Here is a 17745-nt window from a genome sequence, read left to right as displayed (position 1 = left end):
TGAGGCTGCGGTGGCCGGGAGCGGCCACTGCACTCCAGTCTGGGCGACGGAGTGAGATTCCAACTCAAAATAAATAAATAAATAAATAAAGCGCAGGTTTCCATTTGGTCCTTGGGGAAGAAGGCCCGATGGTGGCAGCGAAGAAGGGGGTATAACCAGGTATGTAGGACCTCCTATTTGTCATGGGCGATAACTCAGTTTTCAAGGTTACTCTGGGGTCTCCTTGGCCAAGAGATGGCCCATTCAGTCAGTTAGGGAATTTTATTTTTGGTTTATTGTAGAGATGAGTTCTCACCAAGTTGCCCAGGCTGGTCTCGAACCCCTGGGTTCAGGCAATCCTCTCGCCTCTGCCTCCCACAGATCTGGGATTGCAGGTGTAAACCACTTACCAGGCTTCTACTTTTCTGTGTGTTTAAAATTTCCCTTCAAAAAGGTCAAAACTGGAAACAAAATCATGGCAATTTTACTTCATTGACATGAGAAGATATCTGAGAAATATTATTGGGAAAAGAAACATAAAAGAATATGTGTTTACTATACCATTCATTCTACCTTTTTTTTTTTTTTTGAGTTGAAGTCTCACTCTGTCACCCAGGCTGGAGTGCAGTGGCACACTCCTGGCCACTCCAGTGTTGACCTGCTGGGCTCCAGCGATCCTTCTGCCTCAGCTTTCCAAGCAGCTAGAGCTACAGGTGCGTGTTACCACACGCGACTAATTTTTGAGACAAGATATCACCAAGTTGCCTGAGCTGGTCTTGAGCCCGTGGGCTCAGGTAATCCACTAGCCTCGTCCTCCCAAAGTGCTGGAATTACAAGCTGAGCCACCGAGTACTTATCCTTTATATACCAAAATTGTTAACACTTTTTCAGATTTGCTTCATCTATTTTTTTCTTGTATATGTTAAACTCAGTTACATCCATCATAAACCTGTTCTGTTTCTACTCCAGCTAGATGGACTGCAGTTCAACTCTGACACTACTTAGCCAGAGTTAGCGTCAGATGCCACAGATTTAAGGGCTTTGCCTTCTACAAGATGCCCTTACTTCAGATGTCGGTCTCATTTGAGTGGCCCCCAGCCCCCCTGCACTTTTTTTTAGATGAGAAAATATAGTTTATTTATAAAGAAAATTAGAGAGAGAAAGAAAGAGGAGATTCGCCTCCCCAAGGTTGGGAAGGGGGCCAAAGCCAGGAAACATGGCCACAGCCACAGCTCAAAGAGCATATGGCCACACTAGAGTCTAGTAAGGCAATGGCAAAGGCAATGGCCCCCCTGCACTTTTGAACAACTGGCTGCCAATTCCGTGTTTCCCAATCCCCTCATGTTGGATAATTTGCTTGAATGACTCAGAGAACTCAGCAAAGTGCTATACTTACAATTCAAGCTTTATTATAAAGGATAAATATTGATCAAGTTCGGTGGGAGGGAGGAAAGCAGCGCTTCTGTGTCCTCTTGTGGAATCAGAGAGCATCAGCCTCCCAGCAAATAATGTGTTCATCAGCCTGGAAGCAGGAAATGCCATGAGGCTTTGGTATTCAGAGTTTTTGTTGGGGTTTCATGATGTAGGCATGACTGATTAAATAATTAGCCACGTGACTGAACCTTGGAACTCTGGCCCAACGTTCCAACCCTCTGATCATGTGGTTGGTCTTTCTAGTGACCAAACCCATGTTGTATCACCACACTACTATAGCAAAGACACTGCTATCACTTTGAAAATTCTAAGAGCTTTTGAAGTACTGTGCTGGGATCTGGGGACATAGACTAGATATAGTCTTTATTATACCACGTTCCCCTAAATTTAGTATATGCAGGCGCCCCTCTACTTACAATGGGGTTATGTCCTAGTAAACCCATAGTAAGTTGGAAATATCATATTTGAAAGTACTATTCGACTTAATGATGTTTTTAACTTAACAGCGGGTTTATCTGGACATAGCTCCATTAAGATCCAGGAGTGTATTGAATACATATTGTTTTCATATCACTATAAAGTTGAAAAAGTCAAAGATCGTCTATATCTCTGCATAAGTAAGGATATTTTCTATATAAAATTACAGTATCATTATCATATGTAACATTAGTGACAGTTCTTTCTGCTTGATTTTCAGTGGCCACCCAGTATTCAATGTATGCATATACTCAAAGGTTTCTTTTTTTTAGGGACAGGGTCTCACTCTGTGGCCCCGGCTGGAGTGCAGTGATGCAATCATACCTTGCCGCAGTGCAGTGGTGCAGTCATAACTCACTGCAACCTTGGACTCCTAGGCTCAAATGATCCTCCTGTCTTAGCCTCCCAAGTAGTTAGGGCTACAGGTGTGCACCAGCACACCTGCCTTTTATTATTTATTTATTATTATTTTCTGAGTTGGAATCCTACTCTGTTGCCTAGGCTGGAGTGCAGTGGCATGCTCATGGCAAAGGCAATGGCCCCCCTGCATTGGCAAAGGCAATGGCCCCCCTCCTTGGTGGGCTCAGGAGATCCTTCTGTCTGAGACTTCCAAGTTCCTGGAACTACAGGTGTGTGCCACTATGCCTGGCTAATTTCTTAATTTATTGTAGAGATGAGGTCTCACCAAGTTGCCTAGGTTGGTCTCAAATCCCTGGGCTCAGGCAATCCTCTCACCTCAGCCTCCCAAAGTGCTGAAATTACAGGTGTGAGCCACCACATCCAGCTATTTATTATTTTGTAGAGACAAAATCTCACTATGTTGACCTATCTGGTCTTAAGCTCCTGGCTTCAAGGGATTCTCTCACCCCCACCTCTGCCTCTGCCTCCCAAAGTGCTGGGATTACGGGTGTGGGCTACCACGCCCCATCCCACACTAAGGTTCTTAATCAGTTGCCTGTTGAAGAATATTGAAGATGTTTCCACTTTTTCACTCAAGCAAGCCACACTGGGATGAACATTGCTATGCATAAGCATCTTTTTACCTTACAAGTGTCCTGTTACTACTTGAGAAAATTCGTGACTGTTTGTTCCTGGCAGGCAGCAGTGAAATCTAATCCAAGGGCTTGTCTTTGTGAAGTATAACATGTCTCTGTCTCCGATGCAGTCAGGGTGGCATTGCCTAGACTTTTACTATATGTATGCCAGAGATGTATGATGTTATGATTCTTTGGGGCAAGGATAAGGGCCTTCTACTAGTTCTCCAAGGCTGCCTAGAATTCATATGTGCCCCATATGTCCTTCTAGAATTCATATGTTGACATCTTAACCCCCAATGTGACTATATCTGGAGACAGTTCTTAGGAGATAATTAAGGTTAAATGAGGTCCAAAGGGTACAGCCCTTATCCAATAGGACTCTGGCCTTACAAAAAGAGGAGGAAAGAGAAAATGCTCTCTTACTCTGCTATGTGAGGTCACAGCAAGAAAGTGACCATCTGAAGGCCAGGAAGGGGGCCCTTGCAAGTACCCGATCAGGCTGGTATTCTGATCTCAAACTTCCAGCCTCCATAACTGTGAGAAAATACATTTCTCTTGTTCAAGACACTCAGTCTATGATATTTTGTCATGATAACTTGAGCTAAGACTTGAATGCGGCTTGACTTTATTAAAGAAAAATTTGTTTTGTTGCCCTTTGTTGATTGTACTTTTGTCTAATTTAAGATCATGAAGATATACTTGTGTTTTCGCCCAAGAGTTTTATAGTTTTAGTGGTTACATTTAAGTTCAATGATCCATTATTTATTTATTTATTTTTTGAGTTGGAGTGTCACTCCATCGCTTAGTGTCACTCCATCGCTTAGTTGGAGTGTCACTCCATCGCTCATGGCCACCCCAGTGTTGACCTGCTTGGCTTTGGTAATCCTTCCACTACAGCCTTCTAAGTAGCCAGAACTACAGGTGTGCGCTACCACTCCTGGCTACTTTTTTATTTAATACAGAGACGAAGTCTCGCCAAGCTGCCCGGGCTGGTCTCGAACGCATGGGCTCAGGCAATCCACTGCCTCGGCCTCCCAAAGTCCTGGGATTACGGGCTGAACCACCGAGCCTGGTCCATGATCCATTTTTTTAAAAGCATGGTACAAAATAGGACGTTTAAATCATTCTTTTGCTTTTGAATAGTCACAGAACTTTTTACACTGTATTGAATTGTTTGTCTGCCTTTGTTGTTAGACTGTAAACTCCATGAGGATAGAGATAGTGATGGTTTTACTAGATCTTTTTTAAATGAATGAATGAATGAGGTGACTAAAATATAAAACTTATTTTCTCCGTCTAAAATTGTGCCAACATTGCTTTCATCATGATGTTGGCAGTTAAAATTCCTTGACAATAACAATTCAGAAGCTGGTTCACATCTGTAATCCCAGCACTCTGAGAGACTGAGGCTGGAGGACCACTTGAGGCCAGGAATTCAAGTCCAGTCTGGGTAATATAGCAAGACCCTGTCTCTACATAAAATAAGAAACTAGTCAAGTGTGGTAGCTCACAGGCCTGTAATCCCATGAGGCGCCATGATTGTTTGAACCCAGGAGTTTCAGACTGCAATTAGCTATTATGGCTCCATTGTACTTCGGCCTGGGCCACAAAGTGAGACCTGTCTATCTCTTTTTTCATTTTTTATTTTTTGAGTTGGAGTCTCATTCCCTCACCCAGGCTGGAGTACAGTGGCAGCTCATGGCCTAAGGTGATCCTTCCACCTCAGCCTTCCAAGTAGCTGGAACTATAGACATGTGCTACCACGCCCGGCTAATTTTGATTTATTGATTTATTCGAGACCAGGCTGGTCTCGAATCCGTGGGCTCAGGCAATTCTCTCACCTCATCTTCCCAAAGTGCTGGGATTATAGGCGTGAGCCACCGCACCCGGCAGCAGCGGTTATTAACTAGTGCAAAGGACTAGCAGCAATGTCGGGAAGCCCTTCAACATACTGCTACCCTTTGTCCCAAGTTTCTCCATTGTAGATTCCAAGATTTGTATTCTGCGAATTGTAAACTGTTAGACATCTGCATTTTGACTTGGAAAGAAAGGCATACATGCAAATACAACGTGAGAAGGACCCTACAAACGCACGCAAAATGGTCTGGAGCTCAGAGCATCCGAAGGAAAGAAGACCCTTTCTGGCCATACGAACTTAGTAGAAAAGGGGAGCTGGACAGAAATTCTAAGCATTTTGGATTTATTTCAATGGGGCACATATTTCAGGTCTGTAAAGCGTTATTTTACTGTAAGTCTGTCTCCTCCTCTAGAGTCAGCGTGGGAACCACGTCTTAAGTCATCTTCGGAACTCCACTACTGTGGACACTACCGAGAGTTGAATGGACGCGCCTTGGTCACTCTGGGGAGGGATGGGGAAGTCGGAAGTGGGAGGAACGACCTGAATCCATTTCCAAGGAGATGAGCCATATGGGACACATGCCAGCTCCAAGCTCGAGCTGGAAGTGAGCAACCGAGGGCACTGCCCAGCATCTTCTCCCAGGCTCCTGGCCCAGCGGGGTCACTTCCGGGAGGGGGCGGGGAGACAAGAGGAGGCGTGTAGGGAACGAGGCCGTTTGTGGAGCACCAGGCGGAAGTGTGCCAAAGGTATGGGTGCTGCCGCTTCCGGTCCGGGTGAACGCGCCTTAGGTACACTGCGTAGTTTGTGTCGTGCGAAGATCCGCTTCTGAGGGCAAGTCAGCGAATGAAGAGGCGAGCGCTGGAGTCTGGACTCAGAAGTCTGGAGTCTAGTGGCAAAACCGGAAGAGAGGCCAGGAACTTGAATACGACGTAACTGCTGTTTCCGAGGGGGCAACTTCCACGGGGAACCCCTCTGCCCTGGTAACGGCTAAAGAGGAGGAGATGGCGCCAGTCGGGGAGCGGCCGTGGCCGAGACAGTGAGGAGGCGCGAAGGCGGAGCAACCGGGAAGCTTCGGGAGAACAACCAGAGCCGTCGTTGCCGCCACTACTGCCGCCACCATGGAAGGAGCAAAGCCGACATTGCAGCTCGTGTACCAGGCGGTGCAGGCGCTTTACCACGACCCGGATCCCAGCGGAAAGGAGCGCGCCTCGTTTTGGCTGGGGGAGCTGCAGCGTTCGGTGAGGGGCCCGGAGAGGCCGTTCTGCGCCGCGGGCCGGGGCGGGATGGGACCTCGGCTCGCGGGGAAAGCTCGAGCCCGGCGGGTGGCCGCTCGAGGTTCTCCTTGGGGAGGAGCTGTGCCGTGGGGTGGGGCTGCGGCGCTGCAGCGGGCGACTTCTCGGCCACTGATCGCCACTGATCGGTCGCGCACTGGCCCCTTCCCCACCCCGTAGAATCCGACTTGCAGGTCCCGGGCTTCTTGCGGTGGCCTCAGTCCGGCTCTTGGAGTCCCACCTTGCCACTGCTTCCCAGGCCGTGATGTCTTCCTTCCACCCGATCCAACCCCGCTGCTTCTCCACCTTACACTTCCACTGCTTCACTCGCCTGCCTTCCATGCCTCTTCCCAGACGTAGCCTGGCCCACGCCTCGCTGTGCTTGCCTGCTTTCCCTCCAGTTTGAGTCCTTCCTGCTCAAAAGTTGCCAGGTTTCTAGATAGCCAGAACATGGGAATTTTCCCCGAGTGCAATCTACTTTAAAGTAGAAGATACCAGTTCTGCTTTCAGAAAATCTTTGGAGTGCTCGTTCTGCTTTCTCTTGGTCCTCTAACCTTGTTGCTTATCTGACTTAGATTTTTATTTGTGAGATGGGTATCATAGCTGTCTTGATTATCTCATATAACCGTGCGAGCATCCAGTGAGGTGTGTAGTTGTAATTTATTCTTTCTGTTGTATTCCACATTCTTTGTTTCTTTTTTTTTTTTTTGAGTTGGAGTCTCACTCTGTAGCCCAGGCTGGAGGGCAGTGGTACGCACATGGCCACCGCAGCCTCGACCTGCTGGGCTCAGGCGATCCTTCCGCCTCAGCCTTCCAAGTAGCTGGAACTACAGGCTCCCACCATCACGCCTGGCTAATTTTTCTTTATTTATTGTAGGAATGAGGGCTCGCCAAGTTGCCCAGGCTGGTCTCGAACCTGTGGACTCAGGCAGTCCTCTCACCTCGGCCTCCTAAAAGTGCTAGGATTATAGATAGGCAGGAGCCACCGCGCCTGGCCTTGTTACACGTTTTATGCTTCCTCCACTACTTTTCACACTCACCTTTACTGTGCTTTATTTCTGTACGAATGTGTATACTTGATGATCTTCACTACCAACTGTGAAGTGCTTTGGAAACTAAAGCGACTTATAGAGACTGACAGAATATCCGTCCTCTCCTTTATTTTTGCACTTTATACTCACAAGCTTATTTTTGCTCTCTTTTATCTGTTTAACTCATAACTGATACTTAAAAGCGCTCTGCTCTATTAAATCAGCCCTAGGCGGCAAGTGCATAATATTTAAACATTTGCAGGTTTGACTTTGAATATCACACTTAAAAAATTGGAGCCCAAGTCCTGGTTTACCTCCTTGCAAGATGAAGGAATAAGACTCACTGAGGGTACATAAGAAAATCATTCACACACGGTCTCCTTTAGTGTTTAGTTTCTGTATAATTATAATTCATAATTCTCTGATCTTTGTATTGTTTTCTATGGCATAAATAGGAGAAATGCTACAGCATGCTACTAAGGTCATCTCTTTCTAATTAAAGTTGCTTACTGTTGTGTGTATTTTAAATCAATATTTGAGAGCTTATCATGTACCCAGCAACTGTGCTGGGTGTTGGTATTTGGAAATGAACCGGACAAAAATCTCTGCTTACCACAGAGGGTAATTTTGATAATTAAGTGAGTTAATATCTACAGAGAGCTTAGAAAAGTTCTTGAAACATAGAGCTTAAAATATATTAGCCACTGTGGCAAGGTGTGGTGGCTCATGCCTGTAATCCCAGCACTTTGGGAGGCTGAGGTGGAAAGATCGCTTGAGCCTAGTTATTTTGGCCACCCTGGGAAACAAAGCAAAACCTCATATTTACAAAAAAAAAAAAAGCCAGGCACGTGGTGTGCCTTTAGTCCCAGCTGCTGGAGAGGCTGAGGTAGGAGAATCGCTTGAGCCAAGGGGTTTAAGGCTGCAGTGAACTGTCATTGTGCTACTGCACTCTAGCCTGGGAGACAAAGTTAGACCCTGTTTAAAAAATGTTAGGCACTTTTCTCTCCATTCCACTACTCTGTGTTACAACTTTACATCATCATATCACTTTTTTTTTTTTTTTTTTTTGAGTCAGAGTCTCGCTCTGTCGTCCAGGCTGGATTGTGGCCACTGCAGCCTTGACCTGCTGGGCTCAGGTGATCCTTCCGCCCTAGCCTTCCAAGTAGCTGGAACTATAGGCACGTACCACCATGCCCAGCTAATTTTTTGATTTATTGTAGAGATGAGGTCTTGCCAAGTTGCCCAGGCTGGTCTTGAATCCGTGGGCTCAGGCAATCTTTTCACCTCTGCCTCCCAAAGTGCTAGGATTATAGGCGTGAGCCATCACATCGGCCATATCTGTCACTATTAACAGAGTCCTGACAAGAGAAGATGGCACACTTGACAGCATAATTTATGTTTTTTAAGTGTTTTAAAGATTCAGGTGAGACCGGGCGTGGTGGCTCACGCCTATAATACCAGCCCTTGGGAGGCCGAGGTGAGAGGATTGCCTGAGCCCGCGGGTTCAAGACCAGCCTGGGGAACTTGGCAAGACCTCATCTCTACAATAAATCAAAAAATTAGCCAGGCATGGTGGTGCATGCCTGTAGTTTCAGTTACTGAGCCCAGTACTTGGAAGGCTGAGGCGGAAGGATCGCCTGAGCCCAGCAGGTCGAGGTTGCAGTGACCGGGAGTGGCCACTGCACTCCAGTCTGGGTGACAGAGTGAGACTCCAACTCAAAAAAAAAAAGATTCAGGTGTAATGATACCTCAAGAAATAGTGTAGTAAGCTGCTGTTAACATCCCTAGGCCAGAAGATACTTAAGATATGGAGAGGAATGGTGACTTTCTGTTGAAGGGACACAGCTAGCTTGAGGTGACTTGGGAAGGGTGGAGCTGGAGGAATGAATATCCCGATCTTATTCTGCTAATCTCCTGCTGGCGTTCCTCATTGGCCAAACCCAACTGGAAGCCAGAGGACTTGGTGACCTGTTGATAAAGTGTATACAGGTCAGCCTTCTAGAGCAGAAAACAGAGAAGGGTAGAAAAGGGACCTGGAAAATACCCGGCACAGTCACACAGCATTTTAAGGTACCTTCAGTGTCTTGGTTGACAATTCAGCTAATACTTTGACCTCTCGATTCCTTTATCTTTTCATTTTTTCCAGCCGCTTGGTCACATAGTCACACCCTGGATCTAGTCATTATTAAAAAGTCACCAACCGCCCACATCATTTATTCAGATATTTTGCTCTGATCAGACTGTTTCTCCAGTTTCCTGGCTCAAGAATTTCAGATAACCTCGATAGTTATTTTCTTGAAATCTCTTGTAATTTTATTTTTTATCCATATTTAAAAGCTTATTTTTTATTTTTGTAGAGATGAGGTCTTGCTATGTTGCCTAGGCTGGTCTTGAACTGTTTGCTTCAATCAATCCTCTTGCTTGGTCTCCCAAAGCACTGGGATTATAGGTATGAGACAACTTGCCCAGTTTCCTAAAAGTTTTATTTTATTTTGAATTGGGATCTCCATGGCCTAGGCTGTGCAGTGCACAGTCATGGCTCACTGTTAGCCTTAGCCACCTGGACTCAGGATCTTGCTGCCTCAGCCTCCCAAGTAGCTGGGACTATGCGTGGTACCACCATGCCTGGCTAATTTTTTGATGTTTTGTAGAGATGCAGTCTTGCCATTTTTCCTAGGCTGGACTTGAACTCCTGGCCTCAAGTGATCTTCCTGCCTTGCCTTCCCAAAGTGCTGGGATTATAGGCATGAGCCACCGTGGCCGGCCAAAGTTTTATTTTATTTTGTTTTTAAGTTGGAGTCTCACTCTGCTGTCCAGGATGGAGTGCAGTGGCACACTCACGGCCACCGCAGCCTCGACCTGCTGGGTTCAGGCAATCCTTTTGCCTCAGCCTTCTAAGCAGCTGAAACTACAGGCACGCACAATCACACCCATCTAATTTTTTTGGTTTATTGTGGAGACAAGGTCTCACCAAGTTGCCCAGGCTGGTTTCAAATCCCTGGGCTCAGGCAGTCCTCTTGCCTCAGCTTCCCAAAGTGCTGGGATTACAGGCTCGAGCCGCCGCGCCTAGCCTCAAAGTTTTATTTTTAAGACAACTTTTTTTTCCTCTGGGCGTCAAATATTTGATTCTTTTTTCTTTTTTACATTTTCTTTGCTTTCTGTATATCTGCAATACTACATCCTGAAGTCTATCAGTAGTGTAAATATCCTCTTTGTTCAGATTTGTAATCTGTTTTCTTTTTTGACTGAAGGAAGCATCTGTCCCAAGAGTCTTCCATTCCCCCTGTTCCTATCTGGCCTGGTTCTCTAGGTCTGTTGCATAATTACTGTCCTGGGAATCCCATAAACACTCCTAGGGAATTCCCTTCACCTGTTTGTTGTGTTGGATCCACTGATTGCTATATCCCATGATCATGTTCATCTGAAGGGTAATTGAGAAAGGGAACTTTCACCCTTTCTCTTGTTTTTTTTTTCTTGGGCGTCTTTTACCTTGTGGGCTGTTCTCTAGTCTGCCTGGGGGTTAAAGGCTGCCAGTGTTCTAAAGCAGGTGAGGGAATGAGGCCAAGGGATGGATTTCACTACTAAGTATGTAGGTTTTAACTTAACTTTTTGTTTTCAGTATGATCCTCCTGTCTTTAGCTGAGTTTGTTGTCTAAGAGTACAGAGCCCTGCTACTTCAATCTTTTCATGGTAAACCTTGGGCCTTCTTTTATGGTGGGAGAGTAGTAACCTGGCTGCTCAGAGTAACAGAGAAAATTTAGAATTCTAACTGATTCTCATGCAAATTTTGAACCCACCCCTCTATTTATTATTATCTTTTTGAGTCAGAGTCTCACTCTGTCGCCCAGGCTGGAGTGCAGTGGCACATTCATGGCTACCACAGCTTAGACCTGTTGGACTCAGGCGATCCTTCTGCCTTAGCCTTCCAAGTAGCTGGAACTACAGGTGTGCGCCACAACACCTGGCTAATTTTTTGATTTATGGTAGAGACAAGGTCTCACCAAGTTGCCCAAGCTGGTCTCGAACCACTGGCGGTTCTTTTGTCTTCACCTCTCAAAGTGCTGGGATTACAGGAGTGAGCTGCTGTGTACAGTGTATTTATTTATTTTAAAAAATCTTTTTTCCTTTTTGAGGCCACATTACTGGCAAATCCCCTCTTTTATTTATTTTTAAAAATTTTATTTGTTTAATTTTTTTTTTGAGTTGGAGTCTCACTCCATCGCCCAGACTGGAGTGCAATGGCCGCTCCCGGCCACCGCAGCCTTGACCTGCTAGACTCTGGCGATCCTTCCGCCTCAGGCTTCCAAGTAGCTGGAACTACAGGCGCGCGCTACCATGCCTGGCTCATTTTTTGATTTATTGTAGAGATGAAGTCTCGCCAAGTTGCCCAGGCGGGTCTCGAACCCGTGGGCTCAGGCAATCCACTCACCTCAGCCTCCCACATCACAGGATTACAGGCTGAGCCACCGAGCCCGGCTAAATTCCCTTTAAAAAAAAAAAAAGATGGGTCTCATTGTGTTGCCCAGGCTGGACTTGAACTCCTGGGCTTAAGCAGTCCTCCCAAGTAGCTGGGACTTCTGGCTCTGGGCCCAGCTGCACCCCTTAATTTTTTTTCTACCTGTGCATCTGCCTTCAGATGTATCTGGTGATTCTAATTCCCCAGCCTTCTTGGGGTTTTGTAACAGGACTAGTTTGACCTTTTCTTTCCCTATTCTTTTATTTATTTATTTATTCTTTTTTCTTTTTTTGAGTTGGAGTCTCACTTTGTCACCCAGGCTGGAGTGTAGTAGCACCCTCATGGCCACTGCAGCCTTGACCCGCTGGGCTGAGGTGATCCTTCTGCCTCAGCCTTCCAAGTAGTTGAAACTACAGGTATGCATTATCACGCCCAGCTAAATTTTTTTATTTATTGTAGATATGAGGTCTCGCCAAGTTGTCCAGTCTGGTCTCGGACCCGTGGGCTCAGGCAGTCCTCTCGCCTCAGCCTCCCAAAGTGCTGGGATGACAGGCATGAGCCACCTCCTTTCCCTATTCTTATCTCATCCTCCATCCCCACCCCCAGGCAAATTTCAACCTTCCCAAACCTGCTAAGACTGTAACTATCATCCATTAACTTTCCAGTTTCCACAGTTTTGTTGATGTCTTCATCAATTTTCATTCTCTTTGCCCTTGTGGGTTTTACCTTTTCTTTTTTTAACCTCTTTACCTGGATTTTAGTGGATTTTTAGAAGGACCTGAGAGCAAACAGATATGTTCAATCTGTTGGTTCAGTCATCTTAAGCAGAAGTCCTGGCACTGGTTCTTGACTTTCATAAAAATTTCAGCCTGTTGACTGTCTCTTTTCTTTCTTAGGTCTTCCTGTCTGTTCTTATAATTTGGTTTCCAAGGTCTCCATTATTGTCACTTTATTGAACATGCCATCCCCCTTCCCCTGTGATTTGGTAGGGCATCAGCTGGGGTTACCCAGCGGCTTCTCCCCTGTCATCTCTAGGTGCTCTGCGTCTCATCTTCTGGATCTCTGTGGCCTGGGTCTTTTGGTTCATCCCATGTCTCACTGGCATCTTCAGACTCCTGTAGGGCTTCTTGCCCCTCTGTGTTCAGATAACTGTGATATTTCTCATAGTAAGCAGATGTTTGGGGGGAAGGGACACTGCTTTTGCCCAACTTTGTTATTTCTTGGTTTCCTTCTTCATTGCTTTTACTCTTTCCCAACCCTGTCTTCAAATGCAGAAGCTAAACCATCTTTTCAAAGCCCATCTAAATTCTACTTTCTCTTTGAAGGCTTAACTGAGTCTCTTCAACTAAAATAATTTCTTTCCCCGACTGAATGTCAAGGGTACTTTGCCCTTTTTTTTTTTTTTAAAAGCTTTTTTGAAAATATTTTCTCAGCCGGGCTCTGTGGCTCAGCCTGTAATTCCCCGCCTTTGGGAGGCTGAGGTGAGTGGATTGCCTGAGCCCGTGGGTTCGAGACCCGCCTGGGCAGCGAGACCTCATCTCTACAATAAATCAAAAAATCAGCCGGGCGTGGTAGCGTGCACCTGTAGTTCCGGCTACTTGGAAGGCTGAGGCGGAAGGATCGCCGGAGCCCAGCAGGTCGAGGCTGCGGTGGCCAGGAGCGGCTACTGCATTCCAGTCTGGGCGGCAGAGTGAGACTCCAACTCAAAAAAAAAAGAAAATGTTTTCTCTTCCCCAATAGACTGTGGGATTCTTGTTACATTTGTTTATATAGTCCAAATCCCATCACTGAAGGAATAAATCATGGTTGTTGATAAATAAGATACTTCACAAAGAGGTTCTTAAAAATATTTGTTTATTGAATATCTGCAGGTACTCTGAAAGACAGTGGAATAACTCATCTGTCCTTATTGCAAATTTATTTTTGCTGTCACTCCATGGTTAATAAAAATAAACAGTATTCAGCCTTCTATGATGCTCTGTTTTTAGTCTTTCCCTCCTCTATGAGATGCTTATATTGCCCTCATTTTATAGTTGCAAAGACTGTGGTACAGAAAGGGAGAAACTTTTGACTCAAGGGTCTTATAGTCACCAAATGCACTTGTAACCAGAAGTCTGTTTTAGTGTAGTCATATGCATAGTGTTTATATTTTCAATCTGAAATTGGTAAGGAACAGAATTTTTCTGGTTTGCTACAAAACCACTTTCAAGAATACATATCTTATAAAACTATTCTCTTATTCTTTGCCATCCCCCGCCTAAATAATCTAATGACCTGGTGCACTCTAATGACCTGGTCACAATAGACTTGGTATAGAGGAGTAATTTAAATATGTGTCAACCTATGCTATGAGTTAGCTTCTTTTCTTTAATACTTGTATAAAACAGTCATTTTCTGAAGAATCTATATTCAGTAAACTTTTTTCCACCAAAATTCTTGGAAACCCATAGTCATGGCTGTGTTATGTGGTGGACAAATATCACTGATAACTTCAAAGTGTACTAAAGGAAAGATTACTTTGAAGTGTACCTTAAAGGAATCTTTGTCTAATAGTAACACGTTCTGAACATCCAGTAGCTTCTTTTGTCCACCCCCAGTAATCAAAATTAGTAGATGGTGCTTTGGAAGGAAAGGCTATCTCTGTTTTTTTTTGAATGGGGATCTCATTCTGTCACCCAGGCTGCAGTGCAATGGCATGATCATAACTGGTGCTGCCTCAGCCTCCTGGGCTCAGGCAGTCCTTGTGTTGGCCTCCTAAAGGTATGCATCACCACTCTTGGCTGCTTTTGATTTTCTTCTAGAGACAAGTTTGCTCTGTGTTGCCCGGACTGGTCTAGAACTCCTGGGCTCAAGTGATCCCTGCACCTCAGCCCCCAAAGTGCTGGGATTACAGACATGAGCCACTGTACCAACTTAAAGATCATTTCTTTTTAGGGCCAGTGAATTAACCTACTCAGTTGTAAGTTTGTAATTTAAGTTAAAAGTAGGTCGCTGGGTACAGTCGCTCATGTCTGTAATCCCAGCATTTTGGGAGGTTGAAGCAAGAGGAGTTCAAGACTAGCCTTGACAACACAGACCTTGTCTCTATTTAAAAAAAAAAAAAAAAAAAAATATATATATATATATATATGTAGGAGCTTACTTTTACAGAGACGGTCTGTGGGTAGAAATTATCTCAGAAGTTTTGTAGTGGCTCAAGCTGCTAATCCTAGCAGTTTGGGAGGCTATGGCAAGAGGATTGCCCTGAACCCAGGAGTTTGAGACCAGCCTGAGCAACTAGGTGAGACCTCGTCTCTAAAATAAATAAATAAATAAGTAAGTAAGTATGGAAGTATATACATACATACATACCAAACGTGATAGCGCATGCCTGTAGTTCGAACTGCTTGAAAGGCTGAGGCGGAAGGATCTCCTGAGCCCAGCAGGTTGAGGCTGTCTTGGCCTTGAGTGTGCCACTGTACTCCAGCCTGGGCGACAGAGAGACTCCAACTCAAAAAAGAAGTTTTATAGTCGAGTCTGGAATGTGAAAAGGCATGATGAAAAGCACCAAAAACATAAAGCAGATGAAATAAAATCATGCTTGGGTAGACTAAGTTGTTGTCATGTTGTCATGTTTAACTTGTCATGTCCCTATGGGAATTTTATTTTTATTTTTTATTTTTATTTTTTGAGTTGAGTCTCACCCTGTTACCCAGGCTGGAGTGCAGTGGCATAGTCACGGCCACCGCAGCCTTGACCTGCTGGGCTCCGGCGATCCTTCCGTCTCAGCCTTCCAAGTAGCTGGATCTACAGGTACGCGCCACCATACCTGGCTAATTTTTGGATTTATTGTAGAGATGAGGTCTCACCAAGTTGCCCAGGCTGGCCTCAAACCCATGGACTCAAGGAGTCCTCACACCTCTGCCTCCCAAAGTGCTGGGATTATAGGTGTGAGCCACTGCACCTGGCCTGGGAATTTTCTTTTTTAGATAGCCTGTCAAAAAGGTCATGGTCATGGACTATCAGCTTCAAACTTTTTCCTAGTAGTTTTCCTCTTTGGAATTTTTTGATTCTTCAGCTTAGTTCTGAAACCTAGAGTTTTTGATTTTTCTCTAGCAATTGTAGTAATTGATTTATCTTGAAAGTTTAGACCTTTTTTTGCGCTTATGCTCTCATCTTCTAGTCATAACATGATTTTGACAGGAAAGCCTTCTAGAAAATAGAAAATGTTCCTATACAAATTCAGTAGGTCAATAAATTCAATGAATATAGGAATACTGTGTGCCTTGCACTGGTAGAAACTGGGAGTATTTAAGTAAATTAGAAGAACCAAAAGTCTTTTTCCCAAAGTTTACCAATTTAGCTGCATCATCCAGTGTGGTAGCCACCAGCCAGATGTGACTATTAACACTTAAATTAATTAAAATTAAAGTTAGCCAGGCATGGTGGTTCACGCCTATAATCCCAGCACTTTGGGAGGCAGGGGTGAGAGGATTGCCTGATATCATGGGTTCCAGACCAGCCTGAGCAACTTGGCAAAATCACGCCTCTACAATAAATCAAACAATTAGCCAGGTGTGGTGGTACACTCCTGCAGTTCCAGTACTTGGAAGGCTAAGGCAGAAGGATTGCCTGAGCCTAGCAGGTGGAGGCTGCGATGGCTATGAGTGTGCCACACTGAACTCTAGCCTGGGAGACAGAGTGAGACTCCGACTAAAAAAAATAAAATAAAATAAAGTTAAAATCAGTTCCCTTATTTGCATTACCCACGTTCCAAATATTGGATGGTGCATATAGAGAACACTTCATGTCTTGGAGTATTGAAATCTATGTATGTGAATTTGTGACAGTATTTCTGTTGCCATGTTAGTCTGTTATCTGGTGGCATTCCTTTTTATTAGGATTGATTTATTTCTTGTCTTGCTAGGTCTTGGGCCAGAGTTGATAGTTTTTCCAAAGCCATTCACATATTTATTAAATGTTCTTTTTTTGGGGGGGTGTGGTGGGTCTTACTCTGTCACCCAGGCTAGAGTGCAGTGGCATGATCACGGCTGATTGCAACCTTGAACCCTTGGGCTCTGGTGATCCTTCCTTCTTAGCCTTCTGAGGAGCTGGGGCTGCAGGCATGTGCCACTATGCCCTGCTAATTTTTTTTATTTTTATTTTTTTTGTGTGTGTGTGGAGATGATGTCTCCCTATGTGGCACAGGCTGGTCTTGAACTCCTGGGCTCAAACCATTCTCCTGCCTTGGCCCCGCAAGTGCTGGGATTACAGGTGTAAGCCACTGTGCATGGCTTTCTTCCGCATTCTTTTATGGTGATTGCATTGATGTTTATGGGGGAAATGGAAAGTAGATCTTACAGATTTTTAAATATTGTGGTAAAATATTCAAAACATAAAATTTACCTTTTTAACCTTTTTTTTTCTTTATTTTGAGATGGGGTCTCCCTCTGTTGCCCAGGCTGGAGTGCAGTGATGGTGATGATAGCTCACTGCAGCCTCTACCTCTCTACCTCCTGGGATCAAGTGATCCTCCTCCCCTTAGCTCCCCACAGGCACCAGCCAATGTGCCCTGTCATCTTAACCATTTAAAAACCTGCAGTTCAGTGACATTAAGGATTCACATTACTTTGCAACCATTACCACTATCCATCTTCAGAACTTTTTCATCTCTGAAACCAAAACTATCCCCATTAAACACAGTAAGTCCTATTTCCTCCTTATCTTCGTTCCTGGCAACTAACATTCTGTCTTTATGAATTTGACTGTTCTAGTATCCCATGGAAGTGGAGTGATACAGTATTTAGCCTTTTTTGTGATGGGTTTTTCTCAGCATGATGTCAGTGTCCATCCATGTTGTAGCATGTGTCAGCATTTCCTTCCTTTTTTTAAGGCTGACTAATAAATACTCCATTGTATGTATGTGCCCATTTTATTTATCCATTCATCCTTCAGTGGACTTTTATTTCACCTTTGTGAATAATCTCCCTGTGAACATGGATGTACACATATCTGTAGGTGTCCCTGCTTTTAAGTGTTTGGATATATAGTATACCCGGAAGTGGGATTGCTGAGTCTATGATGATTCTGTGTTTATTATTGCCATACTGTTTTCCAGATTTTATATAATTTTAAGCTCTGTGACTTAAAAAACAAATCTAATTCATAGGAAGTTGAGATTACTCAGACCCGCCTGTATTTCCCTAGCTTGTACCTTGGTATT

General features: G+C 44.6%; 1 protein-coding gene across 3 annotated transcripts in view; it reads left to right on the top strand.

The window, feature by feature from the left end:
- The first annotated feature begins 5498 nt into the window (after nt 1–5498).
- The window catches only part of TNPO3 (transportin 3), a 93214-nt gene continuing 80967 nt past the window's right edge, over nt 5499–17745 (top strand). For all 3 annotated transcript variants that reach the window (XM_021715274.1, XM_008063597.2, XM_021715275.1), the window contains exon 1: nt 5499–6023. In XM_021715274.1, the coding sequence (XP_021570949.1) occupies nt 5904–6023 (120 nt within the window). In that variant the 5' untranslated portion in view covers nt 5499–5903. The remainder of the gene's footprint in view (nt 6024–17745) is intronic.

The sequence above is a fragment of the Carlito syrichta genome, unplaced genomic scaffold (assembly GCF_000164805.1).
Source record: "Carlito syrichta isolate Samal-C Ts95f unplaced genomic scaffold, Tarsius_syrichta-2.0.1 Scaffold306949, whole genome shotgun sequence".
Classification (NCBI taxonomy): domain Eukaryota; kingdom Metazoa; phylum Chordata; class Mammalia; order Primates; family Tarsiidae; genus Carlito; species Carlito syrichta.
This window is presented reverse-complemented; position numbering and strand designations above follow the sequence as displayed.